The sequence below is a fragment of the Hyla sarda genome, unplaced genomic scaffold (genome assembly GCF_029499605.1).
Source record: "Hyla sarda isolate aHylSar1 unplaced genomic scaffold, aHylSar1.hap1 scaffold_267, whole genome shotgun sequence".
In the NCBI taxonomy this organism is placed as follows: domain Eukaryota; kingdom Metazoa; phylum Chordata; class Amphibia; order Anura; family Hylidae; genus Hyla; species Hyla sarda.
In genome coordinates this window covers 185,819-210,831 of record NW_026609364.1, presented here as the reverse complement: position 1 = coordinate 210,831, position 25,013 = coordinate 185,819, and the positions used below count along the sequence as shown (strand labels likewise).

At 51.6% G+C, this 25,013-nt stretch overlaps 1 protein-coding gene across 1 annotated transcript in view; it reads right to left on the bottom strand.

Annotated features, from left to right (window-relative positions):
* The window catches only part of PHGDH (phosphoglycerate dehydrogenase), a 116,839-nt gene that overhangs the window by 41,904 nt on the left and 49,922 nt on the right, over positions 1 to 25,013 (bottom strand). Inside the window, 5 exon segments of the mRNA XM_056553274.1 lie at positions 1,626 to 1,758; positions 6,074 to 6,139; positions 6,141 to 6,173; positions 6,261 to 6,315; positions 14,458 to 14,523. Of these exon segments, the coding sequence (XP_056409249.1) occupies positions 1,626 to 1,758; positions 6,074 to 6,139; positions 6,141 to 6,173; positions 6,261 to 6,315; positions 14,458 to 14,523 (353 nt within the window).

Below are 25,013 nucleotides of genomic sequence, written 5' to 3'. Positions count from 1 at the left end.
TACAGTGCTGCGTATACCCGTGGTGGAGGGCAGGAGGGGTGTGTGAACAGTGCTGCGTATACCTGTGTACAGTGCTGCGTATACCCGTGGTGGAGGGCAGGAGGGGTGTGTGAACAGTGCTGCGTATACCTGTGTACAGTGCTGCGTATACCTGTGGTGGAGGGCAGGAGGGGTGTGTGAACAGTGCTGCGTATACCTGTGTACAGTGCTGCGTATACCTGTGGTGGAGGGCAGGAGGGGTGTGTGAACAGTGCTGCGTATACCTGTGTACAGTGCTGCGTATACCTGTGGTGGAGGGCAGGAGGGGTGTGTGAACAGTGCTGCGTATACCTGTGTACAGTGCTGCGTATACCTGTGGTGGAGGGCAGGAGGGGTGTGTGAACAGTGCTGCGTATACCTGTGTACAGTGCTGCGTATACCTGTGGTGGAGGGCAGGAGGGGTGTGTGAACAGTGCTGCGTATACCTGTGTACAGTGCTGCGTATACCTGTGGTGGAGGGCAGGAGGTGTGTGTGAACAGTGCTGCGTATACCTGTGTACAGTGCTGCGTATACCTGTGGTGGAGGGCAGGAGGTGTGTGTGAACAGTGCTGCGTATACCTGTGTACAGTGCTGCGTATACCTGTGGTGGAGGGCAGGAGGGGTGTGTGAACAGTGCTGCGTATACCTGTGTACAGTGCTGCGTATACCTGTGGTGGAGGGCAGGAGGGGTGTGTGAACAGTGCTGCGTATACCTGTGTACAGTGCTGCGTATACCTGTGGTGGAGGGCAGGAGGGGTGTGTGAACAGTGCTGCGTATACCTGTGTACAGTGCTGCGTATACCTGTGGTGGAGGGCAGGAGGGGTGTGTGAACAGTGCTGCGTATACCTGTGTACAGTGCTGCGTATACCTGTGGTGGAGGGCAGGAGGGGTGTGTGAACAGTGCTGCGTATACCTGTGTACAGTGCTGCGTATACCTGTGGTGGAGGGCAGGAGGGGTGTGTGAACAGTGCTGCGTATACCTGTGTACAGTGCTGCGTATACCTGTGGTGGAGGGCAGGAGGGGTGTGTGAACAGTGCTGCGTATACCTGTGTACAGTGCTGCGTATACCTGTGGTGGAGGGCAGGAGGGGTGTGTGAACAGTGCTGCGTATACCTGTGTACAGTGCTGCGTATACCTGTGGTGGAGGGCAGGAGGGGTGTGTGAACAGTGCTGCGTATACCTGTGTACAGTGCTGCGTATACCTGTGGTGGAGGGCAGGAGGGGTGTGTGAACAGTGCTGCGTATACCTGTGTACAGTGCTGCGTATACCTGTGGTGGAGGGCAGGAGGGGTGTGTGAACAGTGCTGCGTATACCTGTGTACAGTGCTGCGTATACCTGTGGTGGAGGGCAGGAGGGGTGTGTGAACAGTGCTGCGTATACCTGTGTACAGTGCTGCGTATACCTGTGGTGGAGGGCAGGAGGGGTGTGTGAACAGTGCTGCGTATACCTGTGTACAGTGCTGCGTATACCTGTGGTGGAGGGCAGGAGGGGTGTGTGAACAGTGCTGCGTATACCTGTGTACAGTGCTGCGTATACCTGTGGTGGAGGGCAGGAGGGGTGTGTGAACAGTGCTGCGTATACCTGTGTACAGTGCTGCGTATACCTGTGGTGGAGGGCAGGAGGGGTGTGTGAACAGTGATGTAGTCGCACTGTCCCCAGATTTCTTCTAGTGAAAACTGTTGAACCCCAAACTCTGCTGTGACCTCCGGGGGGATTATAGGGTCGTATCCGATCGTCTGTAGGAATGAAAAAGCAAATAAGGAAAATAAGGCGGAGGACACAACGTCTGATCAATAAAGAGGAGAGAAGGTGGAGGACACAACGTCTGATCAATAAAGAGGAGAGAAGGAGGAGGACACAACGTCTGATCAGTAAAGAGGAGAGAAGGTGGAGGACACAACGTCTGATCAATAAAGAGGAGAGAAGGAGGAGGACACAACGTCTGATCAATAAAGAGGAGAGAAGGAGGAGGACACAACGTCTGATCAATAAAGAGGAGAGAAGGCGGAGGACACAACGTCTGATCAATAAAGAGGAGAGAAGGTGGAGGACACAACGTCTGATCAATAAAGAGGAGAGAAGGAGGAGGACACAACGTCTGATCAATAAAGAGGAGAGAAGGCGGAGGACACAACGTCTGATCAATAAAGAGGAGAGAAGGCGGAGGACACAATGTCTGATCAATAAAGAGGAGAGAAGGCGGAGGACACAATGTCTGATCAATAAAGAGGAGAGAAGGCGGAGGACACAACGTCTGATCAATAAAGAGGAGAGAAGGCGGAGGACACAACGTCTGATCAATAAAGAGGAGAGAAGGCGGAGGACACAACGTCTGATCAATAAAGAGGAGAGAAGGCGGAGGACACAACGTCTGATCAATAAAGAGGAGAGAAGGTGGAGGAGACAACGTCTGATCAATAAAGAGGAGAGAAGGTGGAGGAGACAACGTCTGATCAATAAAGAGGAGAGAAGGTGGAGGACACAACGTCTGATCAATAAAGAGGAGAGAAGGAGGAGGACACAACGTCTGATCAATAAAGAGGAGAGAAGGAGGAGGACACAACGTCTGATCAATAAAGAGGAGAGAAGGCGGAGGGCACAACGTCTGATCAATAAAGAGGAGAGAAGGCGAAGGACACAACGTCTGATCAATAAAGAGGAGAGAAGGCGAAGGACACAACGTCTGATCAATAAAGAGGAGAGAAGGCGGAGGACACAACGTCTGATCAATAAAGAGAAGAGAAGGCGGAGGACACAACGTCTGATCAATAAAGAGAAGAGAAGGCGGAGGACACAACGTCTGATCAATAAAGAGGAGAGAAGGCGGAGGACACAACGTCTGATCAATAAAGAGGAGAGAAGGCGGAGGACACAACGTCTGATCAATAAAGAGGAGAGAAGGCGGAGGACACAACGTTTGATCAATAAAGAGGAGAGAAGGTGGAGGACACAACGTCTGATCAATAAAGAGGAGAGAAGGCGGAGGACACAACGTCTGATCAATAAAGAGGAGAGAAGGCGGAGGAGACAACGTCTGATCAATAAAGAGGAGAGAAGGCGGAGGAGACAACATCTGATCAATAAAGAGGAGAGAAGGCGGAGGACACAACGTCTGATCAATAAAGAGGAGAGAAGGCGGAGGACACAACGTCTGATCAATAAAGAGGAGAGAAGGTGGAGGACACAACGTCTGATCAATAAAGAGGAGAGAAGGTGGAGGACACAACGTCTGATCAATAAAGAGGAGAGAAGGTGGAGGACACAACGTCTGATCAATAAAGAGGAGAGAAGGAGGAGGACACAACGTCTGATCAATAAAGAGGAGAGAAGGTGGAGGAGACAACGTCTGATCAATAAAGAGGAGAGAAGGCGGAGGACACAACGTCCGATCAATAAAGAGGAGAGAAGGCGGAGGACACAACGTCCGATCAATAAAGAGGAGAGAAGGTGGAGGACACAACGTCTGATCAATAAAGAGGAGAGAAGGCGGAGGAGACAACGTCTGATCAATAAAGAGGAGAGAAGGCGGAGGAGACAACGTCTGATCAATAAAGAGGAGAGAAGGTGGAGGAGACAACGTCTGATCAATAAAGAGGAGAGAAGGTGGAGGAGACAACGTCTGATCAATAAAGAGGAGAGAAGGTGGAGGAGACAACGTCTGATCAATAAAGAGGAGAGAAGGAGGAGGAGACAACGTCTGATCAATAAAGAGGGAGAGAAGGCGGAGGACACAACGTCCTGATCAATAAAGAGGAGAGAAGGTGGAGGAGACAACGTCTGATCAATAAAGAGGAGAGAAGGTGGAGGAGACAACGTCTGATCAATAAAGAGGAGAGAAGGCGGAGGAGACAACGTCTGATCAATAAAGAGGAGAGAAGGTGGAGGACACAACGTCTGATCAATAAAGAGGAGAGAAGGCGGAGGACACAACGTCTGATCAATAAAGAGGAGAGAAGGTGGAGGACACAACGTCTGATCAATAAAGAGGAGAGAAGGTGGAGGACACAACGTCTGATCAATAAAGAGGAGAGAAGGTGGGAGGAGACAACGTCTGATCAATAAAGAGGAGAGAAGGTGGAGGACACAACGTCTGATCAATAAAGAGGAGAGAAGGAGGAGGACACAACGTCTGATCAATAAAGAGGAGAGAAGGAGGAGGAAACAACGTCTGATCAATAAAGAGGAGAGAAGGTGGAGGAGACAACGTCTGATCAATAAAGAGGAGAGAAGGTGGAGGAGACAACGTCTGATCAATAAAGAGGAGAGAAGGTGGAGGAGACAACGTCTGATCAATAAAGAGGAGAGAAGGTGGAGGAGACAACGTCTGATCAATAAAGAGGAGAGAAGGAGGAGGAGACAACGTCTGATCAATAAAGAGGAGAGAAGGCGGAGGACACAACGTCTGATCAATAAAGAGGAGAGAAGGAGGAGGACACAACGTCTGATCAATAAAGAGGAGAGAAGGCGGAGGACACAACGTCTGATCAATAAAGAGGAGAGAAGGAGGAGGACACAACGTCTGATCAATAAAGAGGTGACATGGGTGGTGGGGGGATTAGGGTGACGTGGTGGAGAGATTATGGTGGAGTGGTGGGGGGATTAGGGTGACGTGGTGGAGAGATTATGGTGGAGTGGTGGGGGGATTAGGGTGACCGTGGTGGGAGGGGATTAGGGTGACGCGGTGGGGGGGGATTAGGGTGACGCGGTGGGGGGGATTAGGGTGACGCGGTGGGGGGGATTAGGGTGACGCGGTGGGGGGGATTAGGGTGACGTGGTGGGGGGATTAGGGTGACGCGGTGGGGGGATTATGGTGACGCGGTGGGGGGATTATGGTGATGCGGTGGGGGGATTATGGTGATGCGGTGGGGGGGGATTAGGGTGACGTGGTGGGGGGGGGATTAGGGTGACGTGGTGGGGGGGATTAGGGTGACGTGGTGGGGGGGATTAGGGTGACGCGGTGGGGGGGATTAGGGTGACGCGGTGGGGGGGGATTAGGGTGACGCGGTGGGGGGGGATTAGGGTGACGCGGTGGGGGGGATTAGGGGTGACGCGGTGGGGGGGATTAGGGTGACGCGGTGGGGGGGGGATTAGGGTGACGTGGTGGGGGGATTAGGGTGACGTGGTGGGGGGATTAGGGTGACGTGGTGGGGGGGGATTAGGGGTGACGTGGTGGGGGGGGGGGGGATTAGGGTGACGCGGTGGGGGGATTAGGGTGATGCGGTGGGGGGGATTAGGGTGACCGCGGTGGGGGGATTAGGGTGACGCGGTGGGGGGGGATTAGGGTGACGCGGTGGGGGGGGATTAGGGTGACGTGGTGGGGGGGATTAGGGTGACGTGGTGGGGGGATTATGGTGACGTGGTGGGGGGATTATGGTGACGTGGTGGGGGGAATTAGGGTGACGTGGTGGGGGAATTAGGGTGACGTGGTGGGGGGATTAGGGTGACATGGTGGGGGGATTAGGGTGACGTGGTGGGGGGATTAGGGTGACATGGTGGGGGGATTAGGGTGACATGGTGGGGGGATTAGGGTGACATGGTGGGGGGATTATGGTGACATGGTGGGGGGATTATGGTGACGTGGTGGGGGGATTAGGGGTGACATGGTGGGGGGATTAGGGTGACATGGTGGGGGGATTAGGGTGACGTGGTGGGGGGATTAGGGTGACATGGTGGGGGGATTAGGGGTGACATGGTGGGGGGGATTAGGGTGACATGGTTGGGGGATTAGGGTGACATGATGGGGGGATTATGGTGACGTGGTGGGGGGATTAGGGTGATGTGGTGGGGGGATTAGGGTGACGTGGTGGGGGGGATTAGGGTGACGTGGTGGGGGATTAGGGTGACATGGTGGGGGGATTAGGGTGACATGGTGGGGGGATTATGGTGACGTGGTGGGGGGATTAGGGTGACATGGTGGGGGGATTAGGGTGACATGGTGGGGGGGATTAGGGTGACGTGGTGGGTGGATTAGGGTGACATGGTGGGGGGGGGATTATGGTGACATGGTGGGGGATTAGGGTGACATGGTGGGCTGGCTCGCCCGTTTCCCACCTTCATTTGGAATGACTGCATCCTTATTGCTACTTCTTTTCCGATTCGTCCCAGACCGAGAATCCCCCAGAGTCTTCCCATACAGCTCGGAGCCCATGTACTGGAGGGAGGGGGAGAAGGTTAGTGCCGATCCTCTACATTACTATCATTACTCCGGCACAACAGGGGCAAGAGTTGTGGTCCTCACCTTCTTACGGTCCCATTTCCCCTGGTTCATGGATGATGCAGCTTGAGGGATCTGCCTGGAAAATAGAGAAGAGCGAGGGAGCACCCCGACCCAAGAGGAATCACCCACTGCTAAAATATAGTAGTGAGGGAGCACCCCGACCCAAGAGGAATCACCCACTGCTAAAATATAGAAGAGTGAGGGAGCACCCCGACCCAAGAGGAATCACCCACTGCTAAAATATAGAAGAGTGAGGGAGCACCCCGACCCAAGAGGAATCACCCACTGCTAAAATATAGTAGTGAGGGAGCACCCCGACCCAAGAGGAATCACCCACTGCTAAAATATAGTAGTGAGGGAGCACCCCGACCCAAGAGGAATCACCCACTGCTAAAATAGAGAAGAGTGAGGGAGCACCCCGACCCAAGAGGAATCACCCACTGCTAAAATATAGTAGTGAGGGAGCACCCCGACCCAAGAGGAATCACCCACTGCTAAAATATAGTAGTGAGGGAGCACCCCGACCCAAGAGGAATCACCCACTGCTAAAATATAGTAGTGAGGGAGCACCCCGACCCAAGAGGAATCACCCACTGATAAAATATAGAAGAGTGAGGGAGCACCCCGACCCAAGAGGAATCACCCACTGCTAAAATATAGAAGAGTGAGGGAGCACCCCGACCCAAGAGGAATCACCCACTGCTAAAATATAGTACAGTGAGGGAGCACCCCGACCCAAGAGGAATCACCCACTGCTAAAATATAGAAGAGTGAGGGAGCACCCCGACCCAAGAGGAATCACCCACTGCTAAAATATAGAAGAGTGAGGGAGCACCCCGACCCAAGAGGAATCACCCACTGCTAAAATATAGTAGTGAGGGAGCACCCCGACCAAGAGGAATCACCCACTGCTAAAATATAGTACAGTGAGGGAGCACCCCGACCCAAGAGGAATCACCCACTGCTAAAATATAGTACAGTGAGGGAGCACCCCGACCCAAGAGGAATCACCCACTGCTAAAATATAGAAGAGTGAGGGAGCACCCCGACCCAAGAGGAATCACCCACTGGAGGGAGCACCCCGACCCAAGAGGAATCACCTACTGCTAAAATATAGTACAGTGAGGGAGCACCCCGACCCAAGAGGAATCACCCACTGCTAAAATATAGAAGAGTGAGGGAGCACCCCGACCCAAGAGGAATCACCCACTGATAAAATATAGAAGAGTGAGGGAGCACCCCGACCCAAGAGGAATCACCCACTGCTAAAATATAGAAGAGTGAGGGAGCACCCCGACCCAAGAGGAATCACCCACTGCTAAAATATAGTACAGTGAGGGAGCACCCCGACCCAAGAGGAATCACCCACTGCTAAAATATAGAAGAGTGAGGGAGCACCCCGACCCAAGAGGAATCAACCACTGCTAAAATATAGAAGAGTGAGGGAGCACCCCGACCCAAGAGGAATCACCTACTGCTAAAATAGAAAAGAGTGAGGGAGCACCCCGACCCAAGAGGAATCACCCACTGCTAAAATATAGTACAGTGAGGGAGCACCCCGACCCAAGAGGAATCACCCACTGCTAAAATAGAGAAGAGTGAGGGAGCACCCCGACCCAAGAGGAATCACCTACTGCTAAAATAGAGAAGAGTGAGGGAGCACCCCGACCCAAGAGGAATCACCCACTGCTAAAATAGAGAAGAGTGAGGGAGCACCCCGACCCAAGAGGAATCACCCACTGCTAAAATATAGAAGAGTGAGGGAGCACCCCGACCCAAGAAGAATCACCTACTGCTAAAATATAGTAGTGAGGGAGCACCCCGACCCAAGAGGAATCACCCACTGCTAAAATATAGAAGAGTGAGGGAGCACCCCGACCCAAGAGGAATCACCCACTGCTAAAATATAGTACAGTGAGGGAGCACCCCGACCCAAGAGGAATCACCCACTGCTTAAATAGAGAAGAGTGAGGGAGCACCCCGACCCAAGAGGAATCACCCACTGCTAAAATAGAGAAGAGTGAGGGAGCACCCCGACCCAAGAGGAATCACCCACTGCTAAAATAGAGAAGAGTGAGGGAGCACCCCGACCCAAGAGGAATCACCCACTGCTAAAATAGAGAAGAGTGAGGGAGCACCCCGACCCAAGAGGAATCACCCACTGCTAAAATATAGTACAGTGAGGGAGCACCCCGACCCAAGATGAATCACCCACTGCTAAAATATAGTAGTGAGGGAGCACCCCGACCCAAGAGGAATCACCCACTGCTAAAATAGAGAAGAGTGAGGGAGCACCCCGACCCAAGAGGAATCACCCACTGCTAAAATAGAGAAGAGTGAGGGAGCACCCCGACCCAAGAGGAATCACCCACTGCTAAAATATAGTAGTGAGGGAGCACCCCGACCCAAGAGGAATCACCCACTGCTAAAATATAGTAGTGAGGGAGCACCCCAACCCAAGAGGAATCACCCACTGCTAAAATATAGAAGAGTGAGGGAGCACCCCGACCCAAGAGGAATCACCTACTGCTAAAATATAGAAGAGTGAGGGAGCACCCCGACCCAAGAGGAATCATCCGCTGCTAAAATATAGAAGAGTGAGGGAGCACCCCGACCCAAGAGGAATCACCCACTGCTAAAATATAGTAGTGAGGGAGCACCCCGACCCAAGAGGAATCACCCACTGCTAAAATATAGTACAGTGAGGGAGCACCCCGACCCAAGAGGAATCACCCACTGCTAAAATATAGTAGTGAGGGAGCACCCCGACCCAAGAGGAATCACCCACTGCTAAAATATAGTAGTGAGGGAGCACCCCGACCCAAGAGGAATCACCCACTGCTAAAATATAGAAGAGTGAGGGAGCACCCCGACCCAAGAGGAATCACCCACTGCTAAAATAGAGAAGAGTGAGGGAGCACCCCGACCCAAGAGGAATCACCCACTGCTAAAATAGAGAAGAGTGAGGGAGCACCCCGACCCAAGAGGAATCACCCACTGCTAAAATATAGAAGAGTGAGGGAGCACCCCGACCCAAGAGGAATCACCCACTGCTAAAATATAGAAGTGAGGGAGCACCCCGACCCAAGAGGAATCACCCACTGCTAAAATATAGTACAGTGAGGGAGCACCCCGACCCAAGAGGAATCACCCACTGCTAAAATATAGTAGTGAGGGAGCACCCCGACCCAAGAGGAATCACCCACTGCTAAAATATAGAAGTGAGGGAGCACCCCGACCCAAGAGGAATCACCCACTGCTAAAATATAGAAGTGAGGGAGCACCCCGACCCAAGAGGAATCACCCACTGCTAAAATATAGTAGTGAGGGAGCACCCCGACCCAAGAGGAATCACCCACTGCTAAAATATAGAAGAGTGAGGGAGCACCCCGACCCAAGAGGAATCACCCACTGCTAAAATATAGTACAGTGAGGGAGCACCCCGACCCAAGAGGAATCACCCACTGCTAAAATAGAGAAGAGTGAGGGAGCACCCCGACCCAAGAGGAATCACCCACTGCTAAAATATAGTAGTGAGGGAGCACTCCGACCCAAGAGGAATCACCCACTGCTAAAATATAGAAGAGTGAGGGAGCACCCCGACCCAAGAGGAATCACCCACTGCTAAAATATAGAAGAGTGAGGGAGCACCCCGACCCAAGAGGAATCACCCACTGCTAAAATATAGAAGAGTGAGGGAGCACCCCGACCCAAGAGGAATCACCCACTGCTAAAATATAGAAGTGAGGGAGCACCCCGACCCAAGAGGAATCACCCACTGCTAAAATATAGTACAGTGAGGGAGCACCCCGACCCAAGAGGAATCACCCACTGCTAAAATAGAGAAGAGTGAGGGAGCACCCCGACCCAAGAGGAATCACCCACTGCTAAAATATAGAAGAGTGAGGGAGCACCCCGACCCAAGAGGAATCACCCACTGCTAAAATATAGAAGAGTGAGGGAGCACCCCGACCCAAGAGGAATCACCCACTGCTAAAATAGAGAAGAGTGAGGGAGCACCCCGACCCAAGAGGAATCACCTACTGCTAAAATATAGAAGAGTGAGGGAGCACCCCGACCCAAGAGGAATCACCCACTGCTAAAATATAGAAGAGTGAGGGAGCACCCCGACCCAAGAGGAATCACCCACTGCTAAAATATAGTACAGTGAGGGAGCACCCTGACCCAAGAGGAATCACCCACTGCTAAAATAGAGAAGAGTGAGGGAGCACCCCGACCCAAGAGGAATCACCCACTGCTAAAATATAGAAGAGTGAGGGAGCACCCCGACCCAAGAGGAATCACCTACTGCTAAAATATAGAAGAGTGAGGGAGCACCCCGACCCAAGAGGAATCACCCACTGCTAAAATATAGTACAGTGAGGGAGCACCCCGACCCAAGAGGAATCACCCACTGCTAAAATAGAGAAGAGTGAGGGAGCACCCCGACCCAAGAGGAATCACCCACTGCTAAAATAGAGAAGAGTGAGGGAGCACCCCGACCCAAGAGGAATCACCCACTGCTAAAATATAGTAGTGAGGGAGCACCCCGACCCAAGAGGAATCACCCACTGCTAAAATATAGAAGTGAGGGAGCACCCCGACCCAAGAGGAATCACCCACTGCTAAAATATAGTACAGTGAGGGAGCACCCCGACCCAAGAGGAATCACCCACTGCTAAAATATAGTAGTGAGGGAGCACCCCGACCCAAGAGGAATCACCCACTGCTAAAATAGAGAAGAGTGAGGGAGCACCCCGACCCAAGAGGAATCACCCACTGCTAAAATAGAGAAGAGTGAGGGAGCACCCCGACCCAAGAGGAATCACCTACTGCTAAAATATAGAAGTGAGGGAGCACCCCGACCCAAGAGGAATCACCCACTGCTAAAATATAGTAGTGAGGGAGCACCCCGACCCAAGAGGAATCACCCACTGCTAAAATATAGAAGAGTGAGGGAGCACCCCGACCCAAGAGGAATCACCCACTGCTAAAATATAGTAGTGAGGGAGCACCCCGACCCAAGAGGAATCACCCACTGCTAAAATATAGTAGTGAGGGAGCACCCCGACCCAAGAGGAATCACCCACTGCTAAAATAGAGAAGAGTGAGGGAGCACCCCGACCCAAGAGGAATCACCCACTGCTAAAATAGAGAAGAGTGAGGGAGCACCCCGACCCAAGAGGAATCACCCACTGTTAAAATATAGTAGTGAGGGAGCACCCCGACCCAAGAGGAATCACCCACTGCTAAAATATAGAAGAGTGAGGGAGCACCCCGACCCAAGAGGAATCACCCACTGCTAAAATATAGAAGAGTGAGGGAGCACCCCGACCCAAGAGGAATCACCCACTGCTAAAATATAGAAGAGTGAGGGAGCACCCCGACCCAAGAGGAATCACCCACTGCTAAAATATAGTAGTGAGGGAGCACCCCAACCCAAGAGGAATCACCCACTGCTAAAATATAGAAGTGAGGGAGCACCCCGACCCAAGAGGAATCACCCACTGCTAAAATATAGAAGTGAGGGAGCACCCCGACCCAAGAGGAATCACCCACTGCTAAAATATAGAAGAGTGAGGGAGCACCCCGACCCAAGAGGAATCACCCACTGCTAAAATAGAGAAGAGTGAGGGAGCACCCCGACCCAAGAGGAATCACCCACTGCTAAAATAGAGAAGAGTGAGGGAGCACCCCGACCCAAGAGGAATCACCCACTGCTAAAATATAGTACAGTGAGGGAGCACCCCGACCCAAGAGGAATCACCCACTGCTAAAATATAGAAGAGTGAGGGAGCACCCCGACCCAAGAGGAATCACCTACTGCTAAAATAGAGAAGAGTGAGGGAGCACCCCGACCCAAGAGGAATCACCCACTGCTAAAATAGAGAAGAGTGAGGGAGCACCCCGACCCAAGAGGAATCACCCACTGCTAAAATATAGTACAGTGAGGGAGCACCCCGACCCAAGAGGAATCACCCACTGCTAAAATATAGTACAGTGAGGGAGCACCCCGACCCAAGAGGAATCACCCACTGCTAAAATAGAGAAGAGTGAGGGAGCACCCCGACCCAAGAGGAATCACCCACTGCTAAAATAGAGAAGAGTGAGGGAGCACCCCGACCCAAGAGGAATCACCCACTGCTAAAATATAGAAGAGTGAGGGAGCACCCCGACCCAAGAGGAATCATCCACTGCTAAAATATAGTACAGTGAGGGAGCACCCCGACCCAAGAGGAATCACCCACTGCTAAAATAGAGAAGAGTGAGGGAGCACCCCGACCCAAGAGGAATCACCCACTGCTAAAATAGAGAAGAGTGAGGGAGCACCCCGACCCAAGAGGAATCACCCACTGCTAAAATATAGTAGTGAGGGAGCACCCCAACCCAAGAGGAATCACCCACTGCTAAAATATAGAAGAGTGAGGGAGCACCCCGACCCAAGAGGAATCACCTACTGCTAAAATATAGAAGAGTGAGGGAGCACCCCGACCCAAGAGGAATCATCCGCTGCTAAAATATAGAAGAGTGAGGGAGCACCCCGACCCAAGAGGAATCACCCACTGCTAAAATATAGTAGTGAGGGAGCACCCCGACCCAAGAGGAATCACCCACTGCTAAAATATAGTACAGTGAGGGAGCACCCCGACCCAAGAGGAATCACCCACTGCTAAAATATAGTAGTGAGGGAGCACCCCGACCCAAGAGGAATCACCCACTGCTAAAATATAGTAGTGAGGGAGCACCCCGACCCAAGAGGAATCACCCACTGCTAAAATATAGAAGAGTGAGGGAGCACCCCGACCCAAGAGGAATCACCTACTGCTAAAATATAGAAGAGTGAGGGAGCACCCCGACCCAAGAGGAATCACCCACTGCTAAAATATAGAAGAGTGAGGGAGCACCCCGACCCAAGAGGAATCACCTACTGCTAAAATATAGAAGAGTGAGGGAGCACCCCGACCCAAGAGGAATCACCCACTGCTAAAATATAGTACAGTGAGGGAGCACCCCGACCCAAGAGGAATCACCTACTGCTAAAATAGAGAAGAGTGAGGGAGCACCCCGACCCAAGAGGAATCACCCACTGCTAAAATATAGTACAGTGAGGGAGCACCCCGACCCAAGAGGAATCACCCACTGCTAAAATATAGTACAGTGAGGGAGCACCCCGACCCAAGAGGAATCACCCACTGCTAAAATAGAGAAGAGTGAGGGAGCACCCCGACCCAAGAGGAATCACCCACTGCTAAAATAGAGAAGAGTGAGGGAGCACCCCGACCCAAGAGGAATCACCCACTGCTAAAATATAGAAGAGTGAGGGAGCACCCCGACCCAAGAGGAATCATCCACTGCTAAAATATAGTACAGTGAGGGAGCACCCCGACCCAAGAGGAATCACCCACTGCTAAAATAGAGAAGAGTGAGGGAGCACCCCGACCCAAGAGGAATCACCCACTGCTAAAATAGAGAAGAGTGAGGGAGCACCCCGACCCAAGAGGAATTACCCACTGCTAAAATAAAGAAGAGTGAGGGAGCACCCCGACCCAAGAGGAATCACCCACTGCTAAAATATAGAAGAGTGAGGGAGCACCCCGACCCAAGAGGAATCACCCACTGCTAAAATATAGAAGAGTGAGGGAGCACCCCGACCCAAGAGGAATCACCCACTGCTAAAATATAGAAGAGTGAGGGAGCACCCCGACCCAAGAGGAATCACCCACTGCTAAAATATAGTAGTGAGGGAGCACCCCGACCCAAGAGGAATCACCCACTGCTAAAATATAGAAGAGTGAGGGAGCACCCCGACCCAAGAGGAATCACCCACTGCTAAAATATAGTAGTGAGGGAGCACCCCGACCCAAGAGGAATCACCCACTGCTAAAATATAGTACAGTGAGGGAGCACCCCGACCCAAGAGGAATCACCCACTGCTAAAATATAGAAGAGTGAGGGAGCACCCCGACCCAAGAGGAATCACCCACTGCTAAAATAGAGAAGAGTGAGGGAGCACCCCGACCCAAGAGGAATCACCCACTGCTAAAATATAGAAGAGTTAGGGAGCACCCCGACCCAAGAGGAATCACCTACTGCTAAAATATAGAAGAGTGAGGGAGCACCCCGACCCAAGAGGAATCACCCACTGCTAAAATAAAACAGAGACAAGACATAGAGGCCGAATATACAAGACACTGAAGGACCTACCTGCCCCACTCACCTGGAGAGACTGAGGATGAGGCCGCACGTCAGCTCCGCAGCACTGATACTGTTACCTGTGGGAGTGCTGGAGGAAGAGAGGAGGAGATGAGCAAACGTGAGGAGAGACCCCCACCCCCATCTGGATCCCCACCAGCAGAATAGTGAGTACAGCTCTGGAGTATAATACAGGATATAACTCAGGATCAGTACAGGATAAGTAATGTAATGTATGTACACAGTGACCTCACCAGCAGAATAGTGAGTACAGCTCTGGGGTATAATACAGGATATAACTCAGGATCAGTACAGGATAAGTAATGTAATGTATGTACACAGTGACCTCACCAGCAGAATGAGCGCAGCTCTGGAGTATAATACAGGATATAACTCAGGATCAGTACAGGATAAGTAATGTAATGTATGTACACAGTGACCTCACCAGCAGAATAGTGAGTACAGCTCTGGAGTATAATACAGGATATAACTCAGGATCAGTACAGGATAAGTAATGTAATGTATATACACAGTGACCTCACCAGCAGAATAGTGAGTACAGCTCTGGAGTATAATACAGGATATAACTCAGGATCAGTACAGGATAAGTAATGTAATGTATATACACAGTGACCTCACCGGCAGAATAGTGAGTACAGCTCTGGAGTATAATACAGGATATAACTCAGGATCAGTAGAGGATCAGTAATGTAATGTATGTACACAGTGACCTCACCAGCAGAATAGTGAGTACAGCTCTGGAGTATAATACAGGATATAACTCAGGATCAGTACAGGATAAGTAATGTATGTACACAGTGACCTCACCAGCAGAATAGTGAGTACAGCTCTGGAGTATAATACAAGATATAACTCAGGATCAGTACAGGATAAGTAATGTAATGTATGTACACAGTGACCTCACCAGCAGAATAGTGAGTACAGCTCTGGGGTATAATACAGGATATAACTCAGGATCAGTACAGGATAAGTAATGTAATGTATGTACACAGTGACCTCACCAGCAGAATAGTGAGTACAGCTCTGGAGTATAATACAGGATATAACTCAGGATCAGTACAGGATAAGTAATGTAATGTATGTACACAGTGACCTCACCAGCAGAGTAGTGAGTACAGCTCTGGAGTCTGGCCACTAGAGGGAGCATCTTCCTGTGAGTCTGCTGAGTGTGGAGGAAGTCGTTTGCTGGATTGTTTGGTGTGTGTGCGCTCTGAGCTCTGCCGTGTCATCTGTGCCGGACAGCGTTCTTCCTTCCCCAGAGGGAGAGCGTGTGTTCAGGCATGAGCGAGGAGAGGAGAACCACAACACCTGCCCCCCGAATCAGGTCCGCGGGGGGCAGGGGGAGCCAGCGACCAGGTGTGGAGGGACCAGCGTCAGGAAGTGCATCAGAGGTCTCCGGGTTGAGGCGCTCTGCCAGGAGGTGCAGCGATGCATCTCCAGCCACCCCTGAACCCGTAGAGACAAAGAGCAGCCGCAAGGCTGGCCCTGCAAGTTGTGGGACTACAAGTGCAAGAAGTTCCGGAAGCACAGGTACTGTGACAACAAGGCCTGACAATGTGGACTGTGATACTCCTCCTGGAGCAAAGCTAAATGCCCACGGATGTGTGGAGGAGGATTGGGGGATGCCTAGGGCCCGGGAGTCTGGAGTCCCCCATAACTCTCGTGTGGCAGAACACATCCGTGGATATGAGGAAGCAAGGGGCAGCTTGTATAGGCTCCAGGAGGAGGTACGGGAAGCAAAAGCCCTGATGGAAACTGCGGCGAAACGACAGAAAGCTGAGCTGTCAGCCCGGATTAAACAGCTGAAAAATGAAATAAGGATACTGGAGAAGAAGAGAACTTTTATTTTAGAGAACAGCGGGCCATTTAGGGAAAAACTTTTAAATGAAGACCGCTTTCATACAATGGAGAGAGAGAAGCAGAGACGGCTGAGGGGGCTTCAGCCACGGGTGGAGGAGGAAGGAGACGCTGCGGAGGCCGATAATGTTGAGCCAAATCCACCCGGGGGTCTGCAACATCTGACCCCATACAGTGGGCTCCCTGCAGGGCAAGTGGCGATGTCATCTGGCCGTGGCTCTGGCGGTTCGGGGGATGAGAGCAGCACCAGTCACCAGGGAGGGGCACTGATGGCCCAGATCCAGCTCCTGGAGTCCCCAGGTCGCCTCCAGGACTTCACGTTTGGGGATGAGTTACCAGAGGAGGCACCTGGGGGAAGGAAAAAGAAGCTAAAGAAGACCAAGCTCCAGGAGCAGGTAACATTTGTATATACCCCCCTCCCTGAGCCCCCCGGACTGGCCGCAGGGTCAGCTCACTGTGTGAACCCCATTTCTCAGCCCAGCCTGAGTTCTGCTGTGGACTCAGTGCAGGAGAGTGGGGAGAGTATGGAGTCTAGTGTGGCGGTGAGCTCCATCGCTGTTTGTAGTAACAGTGGTGGAGCAGACAATGTATCGGCTGTGAGGTCGGACAGTGATATTTGCCCAGCGATGGGCATGGATGGCTCTGGCACATTGGGCTGCTCCCTAACGGGAGGGGGGGGCAGCTTTGTGCCAGAGTCAGCTGCGGGAGCTCCGGTGGCTCTGAGCGTTGGCACTGCTGTTCCTTTGGAGCAGCGGTGTCATCGTGAAAGAGCTGCTGGGGCCAAGATGTCTTCGCCTCCCAGAAAGACTGGACTAAAACCTTTATTTTGTATTGGCGCCGCTTATCCAGAACAGCGGCGCCCAGGAGCAGAAAACTCCAGTACTGATGAGGCGGAGGGTACCAGTAAAAACAGGGCTGGGGCCACTAATAAACAGGCTAGGCAGGCTTCCCGGTCCTTGTATAAAGGACCGGTGACCTGTCCTGTGGTGGTGGCTCCAGCTCTGGTACCCAGTGATGCTGATGGTACACTATCTGCACCAGAACGCACCGGTCCAGCCAGTATGAATGAGGAGGCTAATGTTGGAGTGAATTGTAGTATGGGCTGTAGCACGGGTGGAGGTATGGGGGGCACATCAGCTAAAACAGGCAATAATGGTGTGAGTATGGATTATGTGGAGGAGGGTGGTGAAGGGGCACAGATTAGTGGTGGGGATGTAGGGCCTGGTCCAGTTGCACCCCCAGCGGTGGCAGCACCGGTACGCAGCTACGCAAATGTCACCGCTGGGGGGAGGGGGGCACCTTCCTCGTCTTCTGGCTCTGGGGGGGGCAATTTGCAGCAGCGTCTCCTGGGGGCCTTAAGGAGAGGGGAGAGATCAATCAATGTAGAGGGTAGGGAGGTTGATCTATCCTTTTGGATAGAAAGACATGGTCTTTCAGCCTTCCGAGAGGAAAGAGGGGGGGATACTGTGTGGTCCCTCCCAACAGCCGGGCCAGGTGGTCTCCGAAGGAATGTGGTCCGGCTGAGGTGGAGAGGCAGTGATACATGTCCTCCAAGATCTAAAGTTGTTGAGCTTCTGCTGAAGTTGGGCTTTAAGGCAGCTGACATCTACGCCTTAATACATCCTTATGGTACCCCTGAGTTCGATATCAGCTTTGTTCGGCCAGAGGGGCTTGAGCTCTTCTGGTCGAATTATGAGCTGGTAAAGAATGAGCCCGGCTGGCGAGACTTTGCCATTCAGGCGGTGTCTCGCCAAAACAATGTCAAGAAAGTGACCGTTTTAACCCGTAACGAATCACTTTCTTGTGTTGACATCATGACGTGGCTAGGTCGGTATGGAGAGGTGGTGGAGGTCCCAAAAAAGAACAGGGATGAATATGGCATCTGGTCAGGGGCCTGGACGTTTATGGTCAAGCTTAAGCTTTCAGGAAACACCGTTACCCATATACCATCTGCGACCTTCCTCGGAAGGGATCGTATCCAGATCTTCTACCAGGGTCAGCCGAAGCTCTGTCACAGATGTGGTGACCCCACACATTTTAGTGCCAATTGCACTGTGCAGAAGTGCACTCTGTGTGGGGAAATAGGCCATCTCGCTGCATCTTGTGCAGAGATTAGGTGTCACCTGTGTGGTGACTTAGGTCACCCATTCAGTCGCTGCCCTCGTTCCTTTGTCAACGCGGTTGTTGCCCCAGTGGGGGTAAGCCATGAGGTGAACTCTGCTGGGGGGATGGCTGGCGGGGATGAAGGGGTGCAGGGGCCAGGGAAGAAAAGTAAGCAGAAGACGCCTGCCCAACTGAGGCGTCTCAAGAAGCGTCAAAGGGATAGGGAGATTCGGGAGTCACAGGAGCATCAGCCAGCTGAGGTGGCTTCTGATCCTGTCCCTGTGACCAGTGTTACTGCTGAGGCCCTGGGGGATAGTGAACTGGATGAGGAGACTGGAAGGATCCACAAAGAGGAGGATACTGTCTCCTCGCTGTCCTCCCATGGTGAGAGCGCGGATGAGGACAGAGGGAGATGGGCAGAAACAAAGCGGGGTACTCGGAGGAATAAGAAAAAGGGAGATTTAAAATCTTCTCCCACCCGCCAGATGCCAAAGGAAGGTACAACTGACCCCCCTCTGATTGGTCTCTCCAACCGGTTCCGAGCCCTCCGCGACATTTCCTCTTCGGAGGAGGAGGCTGGGGGTGAGGTTCCGGATGTTGCGGTGGGGCCCACAGGGGACCCTGAGTCCTCTCTCCCTGGGGAACCTATGTCTTCAGGGGGGGGGACTGGCTCAGAGTCAGGGGACGAGGAAAATGTAAATAAAGGGAAAATGGACACATCCATCTCACTAAAAAGGGGTAAACCATCATCTGATGAGGAGGGTGGTGGGGTGGATGGGAAGGATGGTGGGAAAAAGAAAGCTGTCTAACTCAATCACCCTTGATGGCGGCACCCTCTCCGTTGACTCTGGCATCCATTAATGTTGCCAGCATAAAGTCAGATACGGCTCGATTTGCGGCCTATGATTTTTTTGCCCATATTAATGCTGATATTTTATTTTTGCAAGAGACCAGGCTAACAGATATGTCATCTATCTACAAGGCTAAAAGAGAGTGGAGGAATGGGCCCTCCTACTGGTCTCTTGGGGCCGAGCCGTATAGCGGAGTGGCGGTCCTTTTTACCGCAGCGGTAGAATGCCGACGGGTTATCGAGTTAGAAATGGGGAGGTGCCTGATCTTAGATGTCCTCATGAAGGGACAAGAACTTCGCCTTATTAACATCTACGGCCCACAGTCTAAGTGGGACCGGAAGTGTCTCTTTATGAGGATCAAGCCCTATCTTTTTACAAGTCGGCAGGTGGTCTTTGGAGGGGACTTTAATGCTGTCACGAGGCCCCAAGACAGGGGAGGTGCCAGAGACAAGCTGACTTATGATAGCGTCGCCCTGAATAGCATAGCGAGTGAGGCTCGCCTGGTGGATGTCCACATACGGCACACCCCAGGCCACGCGGGATTCACCTATCATAGGGGTAGTTGTAGGTCTAGGATAGATAGGTTTTATTTAAAGGAGGAGGCCGTCTCTTCAGCAGTGTCTGTTGTTGAGGTGGAGTTCTCCGATCACTGTTTAATTTTGTTTTCTCTGAATGTTACAGAGACCCACCGGATGGGCAGAGGCTATTGGAAGCTGAATTCGTCTCTCTTGGAAGAAGCGGAGATAAGACAGTCCTTTGAGGATTTTCTTCAGAGCCAGGTACCATTGCTGGGCCTTTGTAGCAGTAAGTCAGAGTGGTGGGAGATCTTCAAAAAAAGGGTTGCGAGATTCTTCCGCCAGCTCTCAGGCCTCAGAAGCCTAAACAGGTACCGCTTGTACCAGGGCCTGAGGAAGAAACTTGAGCACCTTGTCTCGACTGGAGGTAGTCGTGATGATATCTCCAGAGTGAAATCCTTGCTGATGAGGTGTCAGTACGATAGGCACGCATCTTTGGTTTTTGAGAGGGATTACGGGAAGTACCGCTCGCCCGACCCTTACAGAAACTGCAAGATGTCAGTGAATAGTAAGGTAGTCTCAGGACTGATTGATAGTACGGGATCCTTGAAAAGGTCCAGATCAGGGATCTTGGAGGTCGTCAGATCCTTTTACTCGCACCTCTTGGGAAGGAAGGATCTAGATCGGGATAAGGTGTCAGCTTTCTTGGCTGAAACCATCCCTGAACCAGGAGTAGACCCCTCTCTTGACGTTTTGACAGAGATGATCCGGGAAGAGGAAGTCAGGATGGCTATTGATGGGCTTGCCCTCAAGAAATCACCCGGTCCAGATGGCTTAACATCTGAGTTCTATAAGACCTTTAAGGACACTTTGGTTCCCCTGTTGACCGAGGTATTTAATGAGTGTCTATCCTCGGGCACTCTGCCAAAGTCAATGAGGAGGTCAGCGCTGATCATCCTGTCAAAGGGTAAAGACCCGTTCCACATTGAGAATTGGCGTCCCATAGCGCTTCTCAATGTGGACCGAAAGATTCTGGCAAAAGTGCTGTTTAACCGGCTGGTGAAGTTTGCACCCCGGCTCCTTTCGGGGGCTCAGCATTGCTCTGTTCCGGGCCGCAGTACATTTAGTGCTGTGCTCAGTGTCCGAGAGGCTGTGGAGCAGGGTAGGGCTGGCCACTGGAAGGGGTACTTGCTGTCCTTGGATCAGGCAAAGGCGTTTGATCGGGTTAACCATGAGTACCTCTGGTCTGTTCTTCTGAGATATGGCCTGCCGGGGGGGTTTGTTGATTGGCTTAAGACCTTGTACGCAGGGGCAGAAAGTTTCCCGCTTGTGAATGGTTGGATTGGCCGCTCTTTTGAGGTTGGGTCTGGTGTCCGTCAGGGTTGTCCTTTGAGCCCGTTGCTGTACGTGTTTGCAATTGATCCTTTCCTTAGGAGGATTGATTGTGGACCGTTGGCGGGGGTGAGAATGGACCTGGCGGTGCCGGATTTGGCTCTGAGGGCGGTAGCGTATGCTGATGATGTCACCGTGTTTGTCTCCTCACAAGAGGAAGGCCAATGGGTGATGTCAGAGGTGGACCGCTACTCGGAGGCATCCGGGTCCAAGATCAACCGGGATAAGTGCGAGAGTCTCTGGCTGGGAGGGGGAGATCCTAATTTTGATCTCCCGGACGCCCAAACAAAACTGGGACAGCAGGCTTAAGATCGCCGCTCAGAAGGTGGATCAGTGGAAGGGTTGGTCTTTGACCCTCCGGGAAAGGGTTAACCTGATCAAAACATTCCTGCTCCCTTTACTGATATACCAGGGCAGTGTATGCATGTTGCCAGAACCTCTTTGGACCCGGGTCTACAGTGTGTTCTTCCAAATGTTATGGGGGAACAGACTGAACCTAGTGAAGAGGGAGGTTACTTACCGTACAAGGAGACTAGGGGGGTTGTGTATGGTCAACCCTGTGGTATTCCTAGTGAATACCTTTCTTAAGACCAATATAGCAAACCTCTGGTCAGAGAGGGCTCCTCCGTGGGTATCCTCCTGTAGGGGATGGTTTTGGCCTTTCTTCCAGGAATGGGAGACAGGAGGGCAAGTGAAGGATCTTCGCACACCACACGGGCATCTCCCGGCTTACGCTACCCCGGTTCTGAAGGTTATTCGTCGGTGGGGTCTGGGGATGGGGGAGATTAGGACTCTGTCGAGGAAATTCCTTGACAAGAGGGTCCTGTCTTCTCATTTCCAGAGGCCATTGGCGCTCAAGGACTGCCCAAGTCGGGATCTGGAGGTGGGTTTAGAGCTTTTGAATTCTATCAGGATCCCCTTGAAGTTTTGGGACTTGACTTGGCGCTGCTTCCATGGGAAACTGTGTGTGAGGGACAATCTGAAGTGCAGGAGCTCTGATGACCGGGGATGTCCCCGCGAAGAGTGTGGAGGCATGCTGGAAAGCATGGAGCATTTTCTGCTTCATTGTCCCTTTAACACAGAGGTTTACACCAGGGTGGGCGCTTCCATTGGTTGGCCTCGGCTGGCCAGTCTCTCCTATGCGGAATGGGCCTATGGGGCATTCAGAAACCTTGGAGGCTGGGACCGGTGCACTTTATTCCTAGTCAGCTCAGTGGTTAGGTACTACACGTGGAACGCACGGTGTTTAGTGTCGACGCAGCGTAAAATCCTCCCTGTGGATGTGGTGGTTAGGAACATTCTCGGTGACCTGGTGAAGGTGCGTTCTCTGGAGTACGAGAGGCTGGGTGCTGGCAGGGCCTCTCGTCTATGGAGGGGCTCTGCCTTTAAAGTGCCTTAGCCTGTTGTCTCCCCCTGGTGGTGGGCTGATGCTGGCACATTAGTCTTTTTGTTTTGAGCAGTTGGTTTATGGTAATATAGGGCTTGCAGGCGCTGAACTTGAGCTTTAGGGGTTTGTTGTTTGGCTTATAGTGTTATATGTATTTGTTATTTTATTTATTGTTGTAGTCTATTTGTATACTTATATATTGTTAGTCTGTGTATATTTTATGTAATGTATATATTGTATATATTGTGTGATGCCACCTGGGGATTGGGTTTAGTTTAGGTTGGGTTAAAAAGGGGGGAGGGGGTTTGTATGGGACTTTTATATATACAGAAAATCCTGGACTGGTTCATGGACGTCTGGTAACATGTACTGGGGGCATGGGATGCGGGACCAGCTCAGGGCCAAAAAAAAAATAAAAAAAAATAAAAAAAAAAATAGAAAAATAAAAAAAAGTGGTGTTATTTTGTTTGTGTTGGTTTTTATTATTTTGTATATATTATTATTGTTGTTGTTGTTATTCTTTTTGGTATATTACTGGTATTGGGTTTTTGGTATTGCAACTGGGCCAGGAAATTCACATTTAGTATTAGTGTATATTAGTGTATATAGTTTATTAGTATGGTATGGGTATAATGGGTATTATAGGAATATGTCTTTTGTAAATATTGTATATATTTGTTTGTGTGCAGGAATGAGTGTGGGGTGGACAGGAGCATCAACCAACTGGGGTGACTCCTGATCCTGTCCCTGCGGCCAGTCTTACTGCTGAGGCCCTGGGGGATAGTGAACTGGATGAGGAGATTGGGAGGATCCACAAAGAGGGGGATGCCGTCTCCTCACTGTCCTCCCATGGTGAGAGCGCGGATGAGGACAGTGGGGGATGGGCAGAAACAAAGCGGGGTACTCGGAGGAATAAAAAAAGAGGAGATGTAATATCTTCTCCCACCCGCCAGATGCCAAAGGAAGGTACAACTGATCTCCCTCTGATTGGTCTCTCCAACCGGTTCCGAGCCCTCCGCGACATTTCCTCTTCGGAGGGGGAGGAGGCGGGGGGGGAGGTTCCGGATGTTGCGGTGGGGCTCACAGGAGACGCTGAGTCCTCTCTCCCTGGGGAATCTTTGTCTTCAGGGGGGGAGACTGGCCCAGAGTCAGGGGACGAGGAAAATGTATATAATGGGAAAATGGACACATCCATCTCACTAAAAAGGGGTAAACCATCATCTGATGAGGAGGGTGGTGGGGTGGATGGGAAGGATGGTGGGAAAAAGAAAGCTGTCTAACTCAATCACCCTCGATGGCGGCACCCTCTCCGTTGACTCTGGCATCCATTAATGTTGCCAGCATAAAGTCAGATACGGCTCGATTTGCGGCCTATGATTTTTTTGCCCATATTAATGCTGATATTTTATTTTTGCAGGAGACCAGGCTAACAGATATGTCATCTATCTACAAGGCTAAAAGAGAGTGGAGGAATGGGCCCTCCTACTGGTCTCTTGGGGCCGAGCCGTATAGCGGAGTGGCGGTCCTTTTTACTTCAGCGGTAGAATGCCGACGGGTTATCGAGTTAGAAATGGGGAGGTGCCTGATCTTAGATGTCCTCATGAAGGGACAAGAACTTCGCCTTATTAACATCTACGGCCCACAGTCTAAGTGGGACCGGAAGTGTCTCTTTATGAGGATCAAGCCCTATCTTTTTACAAGTCGGCAGGTGGTCTTTGGAGGGGACTTCAATGCTATCACGAGGCCCCAAGATAGGGGAGGTTCCAGAGACAAGCTGACTTATGATAGCGTCGCCCTTAATAGCATAGCAAGTGAGGCTCGCCTGGTGGATGTCCACATCCGGTACACCCCAGGCCACGCGGGATTCACCTATCATAGGGGTAGTTGTAGGTCTAGGATAGACAGGTTTTATTTGAAGGAGGAAGCCGTCTCTTCAGCAGTATCTGTTGTTGAGGTGGAGTTCTCCGATCACTGTTTAATTTTGTTTTCTCTGAATGTCACAGAGACCCCCCGGATGGGCAGAGGCTATTGGAAGCTGAATTCGTCTCTCTTGGAAGAAGCGGAGATAAGACATTCCTTTGAGGATTTTCTTCAGAGCCAGGTACCATTGCTGGGCCTTTGTAGCAGTAAGTCAGAGTGGTGGGAGATCTTCAAGGAAAGGGTTGCGAGATTCTTCCGCCAGCTCTCGGGCCTCAGAAGCCTAAATAGGTACCGTTTGTACCAGGGCCTGAGGAAGAAACTTGAGAACCTTGTCTCGACTGGAGGTAGCCGAGAGGATATCTCCAGAGTGAAGTCCTTGCTGATGAAGTGCCAGTACGACAGACACGCATCTTTGGTTTTTGAGAGGGATTACGGGAAGTACCGCTCGCCCGACCCTTACAGAAACTGCAAGATGTCAGTGAATAGTAAAATAGTCTCAGGACTGATTGATAGTACGGGATCCTTGAAAAGGTCC